The 12,328-nt window shown below is 33.9% G+C and overlaps 1 protein-coding gene and 1 long non-coding RNA gene across 5 annotated transcripts; one reads left to right on the forward strand and one right to left on the reverse strand.

Moving 5' to 3' along the window:
* Positions 1 to 643: 643 nt before the first annotated feature.
* On the reverse strand, positions 644 to 6,002 carry LOC100261954 (disease resistance protein RPV1). Of its 4 annotated transcripts, none has more exons than XR_784920.3 (6): positions 5,167 to 6,002; positions 3,788 to 4,871; positions 3,297 to 3,629; positions 2,413 to 3,207; positions 1,249 to 2,111; positions 644 to 859 (listed from the first exon to the last, which is right to left on the reverse strand). XR_784920.3 is itself a non-coding variant. In XM_010647608.3 (6 exons), exons 2-6 carry the CDS (start codon positions 5,646 to 5,648, stop codon positions 1,341 to 1,343), a joined length of 3,465 nt encoding a protein of 1,154 aa, XP_010645910.1. In that variant the 5' UTR covers positions 5,649 to 5,703; positions 5,851 to 6,002; the 3' UTR covers positions 644 to 1,340. The 4 variants fall into 4 exon arrangements, 2 of the variants coding, with proteins under 2 accessions (XP_010645910.1, XP_059590819.1); XR_784921.3 differs by having other exon boundaries at positions 644 to 929; XM_010647608.3 differs by having other exon boundaries at positions 644 to 2,111; positions 5,167 to 5,703; positions 5,851 to 6,002.
* A 4,320-nt stretch (positions 6,003 to 10,322) lies between these two features.
* Positions 10,323 to 10,677, forward strand: LOC132253199 (uncharacterized). The gene is made up of 2 exons (XR_009464979.1): positions 10,323 to 10,577; positions 10,647 to 10,677. It is a non-coding gene; the product is annotated as an uncharacterized LOC132253199 (long non-coding RNA).
* The last annotated feature ends 1,651 nt before the right edge of the window (positions 10,678 to 12,328 follow it).

Consider the following 12,328-nt stretch of genomic DNA (forward strand, 5'->3'; position numbering starts at 1 on the left):
CAAAATTTTCTACTATTTTCTTTTTTAAAATAAAAAACAGAAAATATATTAAAACACCATGTTAGTTAATTTACTAACAAATAATATTACAAGCATTGTTGGATGCTGATACCAAATTTCCCTTTCAAGCATAAACATACTCCAATTTTAACTTTTTGTCAAATTCACTACCACAACTGACTCCCACTTTTTTCTATTTTCTCACTAGTTCTTTTTTTTTTCTTTTAATTCTAAATTCTTACTTATAATCATTCTTAAGCATACTAACAACATGTGAAAAAAAAAATTTTAAAAAAAAAAAAAAGCAACAAGTTGCATGGTGACGCATAGAAATCAACTCAAAAAACAAGGCAATGACTCAAATTTACTTATGACCTACTTAAAATCAACAGTTCTACAATGGAGAAAGGAAGTCAGACAAGAAATGCCATATTTAAATTATAACCAAATAGAAGTGAGGCCAAGCAAGAGAGTGTGAGATCAAATGTAGACTTGTGAAGTACGATGCAAGGTAGAGACAGTAAAAGGAATGCAATCAAATGTAAGGGTGGTCAGGGTTCTGCTGAGGTTTAATTTGAAGCATGCAGTCACTTGGCTGCATGGCAACTGATACTTCACATAGTAGTGAAACCTGTGACAAATGTATCTAGTGAAGAATCTAACAATTTAGAGTACTGTGAATCCTTTAGTTACGTAGAATGAAGAAAAACAATGCAACAATAATTAGATTCTGGAAGATTGGGTTCTGTTACAAGACCTTTTCTCTATTCTCCTCGTGCCTCCGCTTCTGCTCCTCCACCTTCACTAGAATAATCCCCTCGTCAATACATCACCCCAGTTAATTGCATTGCATTACCCACTGCAAAAGCAATATGGAGGCATTGGTATGTCTACTGAAGATGATCAACCTAGAGACAGACCTGGGGACTCTGTGATTAGTCGCCATGATTAGTGAAGGAGAATGCATAAATACAAATGGACTCCACAATGATTCTAGTGATATGCAATCATTTGTGTCTTAACACATGAAATTGAAGATGTGTGAGAAACAATATCACTTATTCATCAAATTGTTTCAGGAATTGATGGGAGAGTAATTCTAAGCAAATCTAATTTCGAACAGTATGACCGGATCTTTTAATTCTTGCTTTAAACAGTTCTAACTGGTCTTAATTAAGACATCTACTCAAAATCAGATAAGAAAGAACAGCAGAAAAGAAAATAAAAGAAAAGAAACACACAACCCACCAAGAGATGTTATGGGAAGGTTTGGGTGCATATTAAGCATTTATCTGGTCTGTTTCTCCTGATCACGGGATGTCCTCATTAATGCCTGCATTTCAAGCATTTCTGTGGCCGAATATCTGATTCAGACCGATCCTCAGAGCAGACAGTAGCAGTTCTAGGTTCCTCCTCACTTCTTCTGAGCCATCAACATTAGAGCACCCATTTCCACTAGGTTCCTCCTCATGGATTTCTTCAAGGACAACGGTTGACTTACTACGAGGAGGAGGAGGAGGAGAGGAGATAGAGTTGAATCGGATCATTGGGGGATTGTTGTGATTCCCATCTTCATTACTGTACACTACACCAACCCCACACCTCTTAATTTCAATCTCACCCTCCCTGGAGACTGCCATAAATGATACCTTGATGTGAGTCACTTGAGAGCAATTCCGCAACTGGGGAAGTGGTACATAACACAGGCACACGTGATCCGTCTCCAACCTTCTCTTAAAGGAAATCATTTCGACAATAATGATATCAACGGAGGAAGAATCGTCCCTGGATGTCCAATCAAACAAGACATCCGCTTTCAACATGAAGAGGCAAGAGAAATGGCCACAAGTGACAAAACTAAAAGCAAAACCCAGGAAGTTGGAATTAAACCAATTTGGAGGTAGCTCTGCTTTTACTTCACTCCCTGAGCTCTGATACCTTATCCAATCTGGTATTCTACTCCCAGGAATAAATGCTTTTAAAGCCACTGTGGCTATACCCAGTTTCACAACGGGATCGATCCTCTGATAACTTGCCCTATGTGGTATTCTAATCCCAGGATTAGATGCTTCCAAAACCGCTAAGGCTGTATCCGGTTTCACAACGGGAACCTGTAGAATGAAAATGATTAGGATGTTGATCGATAGAAATTGTTGGTTTGGTTTCCTTCATGCAACATCTATTACTAAATTATGTATTATTTGAATACACTTTTCTTTTTTCAACTTAAATTTTAATTTCTTTTTATAAGGAAAAAAAAAAAAAAAGGAAACATAACAAACTGTCTCCATATCTCTCATGCATACTTTAACAAGATCTCAGGAATTACAAAAATAAAACACACAACTTATTACAAGGCCTTTTCTTTTTAATAGTTAAAGCAACGATATATAGGATATAGAGAGAACTCACCATGAACTTGCGCTTTTGGTGTTGGCCAGTTGGAAGTAGTGACTTAAGTACTTGATATGAGACATCTTTTAATGATGTGCAATTTTCTGCACATATATAATATATGCTTGATGGAAGCTCTGGAAGTACTTGTAGTCTTTTACAATTTTCCAACCCCAACAACGTTAGGTTAGAAAGTTGACTGATGGTTGAAGGCAAAGTAACAAAGTCGTTCCCACCTAAATATAACTCTTCCAACGATGATAAGAAGCCAAGACTGCTAAGGTTTGGTTCATCCGATAAATTGCAGTTACTGAGGTTTAGTCTTATTAAAGAGCGTAAACCTGACAAAGGTTGCAATATGGAACCAATGGAATTTGAACTTCTTCTTGGCAACAACCATAGCGTAGATGATGGTCCTTTACATCCCTTAAAGGATAATATTTGAAGGTTTCTTAAGAAAGAAAAAGAGGAGGGAAGTACTCCTATAGCAATTTCATCTGCATAAAGTTCCTTCAACATTTCTAAGCTCCCAAAGTTCTCAGGAAATTCTTTAAATTTGGAGCAACCAGAAAGAATAAACGTTTCAAGAGACTTCAAATCACAAGTGCTACTTGGAAGGCTCTTTAGCATTTGGCAGTTTTTCAAATTCAAGAAAATGAGATTCTTCAAATCTCCAAGTGATGAGTGCACCTTACGTAAAGACACACATCCTTCCAAAACTAACCGTTTGAGGTTGGTGACTCCCCGAAAATTTGGAGTTTCTATTAAGTACTTAGAGTGACTGAGATCCATGAATTTCAAATTTGCAAGAACCTGCAATGAAAAGAAACTTGACTTTAAATTTAGCTTTTGTAAACATTGCATACTCTAAAGAAAATAACATGAATAGATCATGATCTTACCTTGATTCCTTTCCAAAGTTGTTTAATGCGACTATAAGGCATGCTGAGCTCAACAAGATTCTTTGGATTGAAGTCATTGGGCAATGATTTCAAAGAGTATCCATAAAAATATAGGCACCTCAAATCATGGTAACAAAATTTAAAGTCCTTGGAAAAGTTCACTTTGCAATTCTCCATATTGGAGGTATCTTTGAAGTTTCTTGAAATATTTTTAGAGTTATAGACTTTGAGCAATCTAAGTCTATTCATCCCTGCAAGGGCTTGAGTGGTAAAGTATAACATCTCTTCTAAATGAGACAAGTTGAGGAATATGCCTTCAATTTTTTCAGTTGCCTACAGGCCAAGAAATAGAGTAAGTGAAAAGCATGCATAATGCATAAAATCTTACTAAAGTTTATCAACATATAAATATTTAAAGTAAAACAATTCTTGATTTCTTATCTTAATTTGTGCTACATAAAATAAATTTCATATATTTTTTTTGCTCTTACCGTATTTTTTTTCAATACGCCATTGATATCTTCATGAAACCATAATCTGCTACGTTTACCAGGCTCTTCAAGGGATTGCTGACGAACAATTTCCCTACCCATTTCTTGTATTAAGTCATGCATCATTATCTCATTACTCCAAGAAATAGTTACGAGTGACTTATCAATGAGAGCTCGTATTCCACTAAGTGAGAAAAAGCCGCAACCATCTAGTATTTCCATTACATAATCTTTATCCTCTCCTTTAAAGAAACATGCAATGTCTAGTAGTATATTCTTCTCCTTATCATCTAGCCCATCATAACTTACTTTAAGTACTTCTTGAATTTTCATATTAGGAGTACTTTTCAGTTTGTCTAATTGATTTCTCCATTCTTCTTTGGTCATGCTAAATAAAAAGGAACCTAAAACTTCTAGAGCCAATGGGAGGCCTTGAGCATAACCAATTACTTCTTTTGAAACCTCCATGAAATCATCACAAGGAATTTTATGTTTTAATGAATAGGGTGTAAGGAACTCAGAAGCTTCGTCATAATTAAATCTCTGAGCCTCATAATAATTGAGTACTCCATGTGAAATTAACAAACGCTTATCCCTAGTGGTTATAATAATTCTACTTCCTCGACCAAACCAATCATAGTTTCCAACCAAGCATTTCAATATTATTGGATCATTCACATTATCAAGAACAATAAGGACCTTCTTTGAGTGGAGCCTTCCCTTTATAGATGTGAGTGCCTTCATATTTAGATTTGGTTCCTCCAATAGTTGAGCAAGAAACTTTTGTTGCAATCCTATTAAACCCTCCTTTGCCAAATCCTCCCCAACATTTTCAAAAAAACAACATGCTTCAAATTGACAAGTGATTTTTCTATAAATAGCTCTAGCAAGGGTTGTTTTCCCTATTCCGCCCATGCCCCAAATTCCTACCATCAGAAAATCATCAGACCCCAAACATAATCGCATCTCTATTTCTTGCATGCGAGCATCTATTCCAACCAGATTTTCAGTATCACTAATAGATGTACTTAACAATTTATTCAAAATATCTGTAACGATTTCCTTGATTAGTAGAGGCTCATTCCTGCCATATTTGAAGAATAAACATATAATGAGTCTAGTTATCCATAAAAAAATAATAAAAATAAAGGAAATAAGAGATGTGTGAAGACGTAGTCAATCTCAAATCTACCCTTAAAGAAGTGTACTAAAAAAGTTCTAAATTCTATGTACCTAGTCCTTCAATCATTTAATATATGCAATATTCTTATACCCACTATGTTGTAAAAAGTAATAGGTGAATTAGCAAGAGCATTTAAATTGACAATGTTAAAAATCAAAGAATAAAAATAAGAGTGAAAAAGGCTTTAGAAAATTACTTATTTCTTGAATCCCAACCGGATAAATTTGCAACTTGAGTGAGAGCATCCTTCCAACTCTGCACCCTCTCCATGTTCTCCGAGTTCTCTTCATGTTTAGCCAATGCTTCTCCAAATATGCCCCTCTGTCTTCTCACATCCGAGGGATCGACATTGTAGAAAATTGGGACAACCCTCTGTCTCCTGCTTTTCATGCACTCTACTATCTTCACCAATTCCTGTAAACACCATCTAGAGAATGCATAATTTTTCGACAAAACAACTATTGAAAACATGGAGTTTTCGATAGCTGCAACAAGGGCAGGAGATATGACTTGGCCTCTCTCAAGCTTGTCATCATCGATGAAAGTGTTGATTCCTTTCTGGCACAAGGCGTGATAGAGATGGGCAGTGAAGTTATTGCGGGTGTCTTCTCCTCTGAAGCTGAGGAACACATCATAGCGCGTTTGAGAAGAAGAAGAAGAAGCAGCAGCAGAAGCCATTACCGAGCAGTAGAGAGATGAAGCTTGGGATATGAGTTGTCAAGTCTGAATTATCCTGTAGGAAAGGGAAAGTTTCACAATTGATTCATATAATTCAAAAACTTAATGAACAAAACCAAAGAAATTCAGAGACAAAATGTTAGCTCTTTGTATTATCAAAGAGAACTACAAATCTGAAAATAGCTATAATTGAAGAATACACCTGCGAAATCTGAAAAAGAGAATGATCAATGATAATAACTAAACGCCGTGGCAAGTGAATGTAACTGAAGCCAAGTCTCCCCGCAAAACTTGAAATATTTCAGGCCAAGTCTCCCCACAAGCAAGAAAATATATACTCCCTCTGCTAAAGGAAGTGGTGAGGAAAGCGTGTTAAACGACAAAAGAGAAAAGATAAAGCAAAACAGGCAAAAAAAAAAAGCAGAAAGTCTTGTTCACATTATCAGCTTCATAGGAAAGGTATCGAATTGTTCCTTTCTTTTCTTTCCTTTTTTGTTATTTTTTATTTTGAGGCACCGTACACGTTTGGTCACAATTATTTTCCAATCCAGGTATGAACAAACAAAGCATATGCCATAAAAGACTACCACCGACATGCTTTGTCTTGCAGTTTTTCTTCAACTTAGGAGAGGGTGTTCAGATGCAACCGAAGTTAGATGACATTCAACTTGCAGCACTGTCTTTTTTTTTCTTTTATTTATTTATTTATTTATTTTTGTACTCCAACGCCCATGTTTGAATGTTTTTCTAAAAAATAATTAAAAAAAGAATGACAAACCAATTATAATTCAATAAAAATTATTTAAAACTTCATATATTTTTCAACTGAATATCCAATCCAACTATGAAGGGTAGAAATATTTTTTTTAACCGCAAAAAATCTACTTAAGTTTTCTAAAAAATAAAATAAAATGATTTTATTTTATAGAAAATGATTTTACTATCCGTAAATAAACTTTGAAATTATTCTCCTTACAAACATATTGACCCACAACATATGGAGATGCGACCTTCCAAGTTGTGGGCTTACACCGAAAGGGCCCAAAAAGGTAAAGTGGCAAAGAAAAAGCATAAAGAAGAGATTTTTTTATTTTATTTTTAATTTTATTCATGTTAAACTCGTAGAGCCTCCTAGGACATTTTGTTTTACCTTGTAACTAAGAAGTTGGTTTTATTTTAAAATTAAAAACTTTCAAATATGAAACTTTGATATCACTTGTTGTACCAGTGAAAGTGTCAATATAAACTTTGGTTTTATTTTTCACTCTTTCTTACATCTCCACCCTAATGAACTATTTTATTCCATCATATGTCTCTCGCACTTCCTCACATCTCTATCTTATCTCTCTCATAACTTTTTCTTTCCATGACCTAAAATATTTATAGAGATATTTTCATTAATTTTCTAATAAATTTAATTATAATCACACATAAAGTTATGAAATATTTTATATAATATTTCTTTTAAAAAATATATATAATCTAAATAGGAGTTTGAAACACCTTCTCAAAAAACACTAAACCAAAATCATGATTTTTTTTTAAAAATAATATTAATACATGAAAGAATTTATTGAATAAGTTCAAATAAAATTTATATGATAAGTAATATTTTCTAACTATTATTAATATATATAAACGCCTTAAATAAAATTAGTCAAACACACATATAAACTTTTATTCAACTTAAAAAAAAAAAAAAAGTAGTGTGAATCCTATACATGTGTCATCATCAAAGGGATTATCACCCTATACAAGAAAAATTACATACAGGAGTAAAATATTATTTACAATAATTATATATTCTGACAAGTGTGAATCCTTTAGTTGCCTAGTCCTCCCATTTCTAGGAATGAAGAAAAACAATCAAAAAACAGTTGGATGCTGGAAGATTAGGTTCTGTTACAAGAGCTTTTCTCTCATCTGCTTCTGCTTTTCTGCTCCTTCACTAGAGCCCACTAGAATAATCCCCCTCATTAATTTGCATTACAGGAATGGAGCTCATTTGACTTCAATTCACAACACATATTTCTAGGGCTCCCACCGCAAAAGCAACACCACATAAGGGAAATCCCAAGAAGTTTGTTTTAAAACAATATCAAGGCATTGGCATGTCAACTGAAGATGATCAACCCAGAGAAACATGAGATTTATGGGGCTCAATCCCCAACTTGTATATTATTTCTTCTTTAAATAACAATGCAAGATAACAAGACTCCCACATTCTCTTTGATGAGATCATGCTTAGTCTCATGAAGGCTCTCTCTCATCTCATGCCTACAAGATGTCTTTAGATGGCACTCCTATCCTCTTTTTATAAGTGTGGCACCACCTATTCTTATTTTGACTAGGAATTAACAATCCTAGTCCTACCCAGACTCTTATTCATCGGTTGTGGTACCAATAATTCTTATTTGGATTAGGGACAAGCAATCATAGTCTTGGTAAGACTGCAATTACAATAAGCATATGAACTCCTACTTGAACTCAAACTGCAATCCTAATTTGATTCCAACTTTGAGATTTCAAGTGTCTTTGGTCCATTCCTCCTCTATTTGAAATTCCTCTTAGTATTGTCGCTTGCATTAGTCCACTCATGTGTTTGAATCAGCCATGCATTCAATTAACTTGACATTGCATCTCTAGGTAACCTGTCACATGCACTTTTGTGCGGCTCATGCACATCTCAAGCCCTTTCTTTGTTTGCACTCCTTCAATCATGCCTCACCAACCTGTTGTAGCAGCTTTTCTGGGATGGGTTTGTGTCTCAAATAGATAACCATCTAAGTCATGTCCTTTCATAGTCGTAATGATGATGGATTTTCATAAAAGAAAATTGTTCCAATCTAGTTTTATTGGAGATCTAAAGCTCATGATATTGCCAAGCAAAGAGTTGTTAGTAATGAAGGATTAAGGTAGATCAATATTGAGTGCTAATGGAGTTGAGCCTACTATTGTCATAGATGGAAAGGGAGGCAAGTATGCTGAGTCAGCTTTAATTTATATTGATGATGCCCAATGGCTCTAATAGGAAGACAGAAAATAAAAAATAGAACAAAAAGAATTTCAGGTTTGAATATGGCTCAACATAGAGATGGCAAACCATAGCAAATTCCATTTATATGGCCAAGAGAATACATGATGGTATTTATAGTCCCACGACAACCACAAAAGGTTTTGTATGGGAGAAATGAGAAACAAAAAGTAAAGGAAATTTAGGCTTAGCAATAGCACAAATATTGCGTTATTGGGCGTTGATGTGTAGGTGTTGAAGTGGTGATTTTCAGTATCTTCTCTTACACAGATCTACTAACATGCACAGTTATAGGGGAAAATAAAGAAAATTTAATCAAGACATGCATATATATATATATATATATATATATATATATATATATATATATATATATATATATATTCACAATTAAAGATGAAGAAAAAGGCAAAGATAACAACAAAATTAGTGATGGTTCCACCAAGAAAAAGACATGTTTTTGTGCAAATATTTTTTTAGTTTGTCAACAATTTTCTAATGAATTTCTTCAAATTGAGAATTTATCTAATTCTACTAGCATTATGTCTATTTGGTTGTCAAGAAAATAAAGAAAATTAACTTTCATGATATTTAAGTATATATCGAGCCTTTTCTCCACCAAACAAACTACAAAAATTTAGCCTTAATTTTCTTAATCATACAATAAAAATGATAAACAAACCAGAAAGAACTAAAAAAATTAAAACTAAACCAAAACCTCCAAACTGCAGTTTTGCCCTAAATTGGATACGAAATCTGTGGAGTTTGTAATCTAGGGCTGCTGAAATTAGTTCACAGAGAGCATATTTGCAAAAAAAAAAAAAAAAAAAAAAAAGGATATGAAAGAGATAGGGCCGCAAAGAATTGGGTTTATATGCAGACCCAGTCTCTACCGTTTGGCCCACTGTTGGCATATTGGGCCTATTTCCACTGCCCATGAAATACCATGTCCACAACCATTCTATGGTTGTACTACAGCCCCGTACTCCAGGAAATTTACCCACTTGAATTTGGTACGATCATGACTAGTAGAGGCGGACCTCTCTTAAACACAACTAACTATACAAACCCTTGAGTCATGATTTTTGCTAACCCCTCTAAACACAACTGTACACACCCTTTGGTCATGAGTTTTGCTAACCCTGACTAAAGTTGTGTGACTATCTCCTCATTTTCTCATAGTGTATATATTTTTAAAAGTGATAAAAAATAAAAAAAATAAAAATTGGTCTTTATTCACTTTGTTTTTTAAAACAGTTTATAGAGAACTAACAGTCCAATAGTGCTATAATTATTTCTAATTTTTAAAAACAGAATCTTTTGTCTTAGTTTCATGGTAGGTTTTAAGAATATATGAAGATTATTTATTCATGCATTTTCTATAAGAGTTGAGTTACTGCTACTTTGTGTTTTTTAAAAAATAAAAAACATTTTTTAAAAACAAGGAAACTTAATCCAAACAACACTCAAATGTGCATCAGTTATGATCGGACTGCATAAATATAAATGGGCTTGAAAATGACTCAATTGTATATTTTGGTTCGACAGTTGATGGAAGTGGGTTGTCCTAATAATGCCTGCATTCCGAGCATTACTTTGGCCGCATCTCATTATTGGAGCGGCCCGTTGCAGTATGCTCTGCGCATCTCATTATTTTTCTCCTTTTCACACATCACATGACTATCTTTACAGTGTCTTGTCTTGCTTCTTCTATCACATTTTCTTTCATTAATCCTCTAATACGCTTCCAGGACCAATTTGCAGAAGAAGTGGACCCCTTTATTTACTTTATGCAGTAGTACAAGTCTTTAGCAAGTCCACTCAAATCTCTCATTTAGTGGAAGTGAGGCATGGCTTGGATTTCTCACCAACATCTGTAATTCTTAGATCCGCAGGTTCAATCTTCTGCTTCTTATTCTCCTTTTCAGAATTATATTAATCAATAGAAGCACTTTTCTCTACAGGTAATTTGGAGTGGTAACTCAAATCTCTTCATGTCTCTACTTCTCCATAATGGATGCTGCAACTTTTTCTTCTTCTCAGCCCAAGCATGATGTCTTCCTCAGCTTTAGAGAAGACACGCCCAAGAACTTCATCGCACACTAATTATTAGAAAATTGATAAATGATAAAACCTTTATTCACTGTCCAAGAATCTCATGCTAAATCATTAAGAAAATTAATAAGAAAGCATACCTATATCTATTGGAGTGCAATAATGGAGTTTTCAGCCTTCTACATTCAAAAAAAATGTAAGAGGACTAAAATTTCACTCAACTATGGGATGTGAGGAGAATAGCAATACGTTCCATTTAATATTAATTTATATTAATATGTAGTCTCATAATTGATTTATATAATTCCAAAAACTCCATGAACAAATCAAAAGAAATTCTGAAGCAAAATGATAGCTGTAGCTTTGTACAGCTAACAATAAGTGAATAATGAAGCTAAATGTTCTTAATTGTGAAGCAGAAATGGAAAAAGAGCTGTAATTGAAGAATGCTACTGTGAGGAATTTGAACACAAGAGAATGACCATTAGTAATAACTAAAAACGGTGACAAGTGTTTGGTGAAGATGACTACAAAACTTGCAGCATACGAGGGGAATAAGTTGCTTCTGCAACAAGTAAAGAAAATGTTCCCATCAACATGGGGTTAAGAGAGGAAAGCACGTTGAAGGTCAAAATAAAACTATTGCCTCCACTCAGTTGCCTTGCTTTTACTTTCCATGTGACATTGAAATCAACCCTTTTTAATCCAACGGCTAGATTTTCATCCCTTGTGCATAATGACCATATATGTTATATATATATAGAACATTAATAGTACATTGCACATTAGATTATTTATTCATTAGATTGTCAATCAATCCAACAATTTTACTATACATAGACTTTTTTTTAATAAACGTTTCATATAAATTATTCAAAGGATTTTTTTTTTTTATATATCATTTCCCCCTTTTTTTCTTCAATTGGTATAAAAATTTTACCAATATTAAGACTTGCATTGATGTTTTCATAAAATCCAAAGCATATATATATATATATATATATAAACATTGGATTAACCAAACCCCTTAGACTTCTTGTCTAAAAAAAAAAAAGTTATCTAAAACCCCATTAGTTTATATTTGCTTATTAAAAAGTTTGACTTGTAAATTATCCTGTAGGAAAGAAAAAAATTCAAAAATTCAAAAATTGGGTTAAAATAAAAATAAATATAGTAATAGTTATGATCTACAACTTATGTTATTCTCTTTAGAGATGACTAGTAAAGTTGTTGCGGGCATCCTCGCCTCTGAAACTCAAGAACACATCGTACCTCCATTTAGAATTAGAAGAAGAAGAAGAAGAGGGTCTCTTGGGATTGCTAGTGGAAGCCATGGTTGGATTGTAACAAAATTACAAGAACAGAATTTGGAAGAAGACAAAAAAGGGGTCTTTTGAATGTTGGGACGATGGTGATGAGGATGTCTAGTTCTTCTCTCTCATCTTTGATTGGCTGCAATCCTTTAGCATTGAGTAACAGTGGGGGGTTCACGAGAGTCAAAGTCCTACCTCAATTATTAATTGCACTCTCCATGCTTTTTCTGACTCCTTTCTTTATATTTTACCTTTTTTTTTTTTTTGGCACTTCAATT

The sequence above is a fragment of the Vitis vinifera genome, chromosome 18, assembly GCF_030704535.1.
Source record: "Vitis vinifera cultivar Pinot Noir 40024 chromosome 18, ASM3070453v1".
NCBI classification, from domain to species: Eukaryota; Viridiplantae; Streptophyta; class Magnoliopsida; order Vitales; family Vitaceae; genus Vitis; species Vitis vinifera.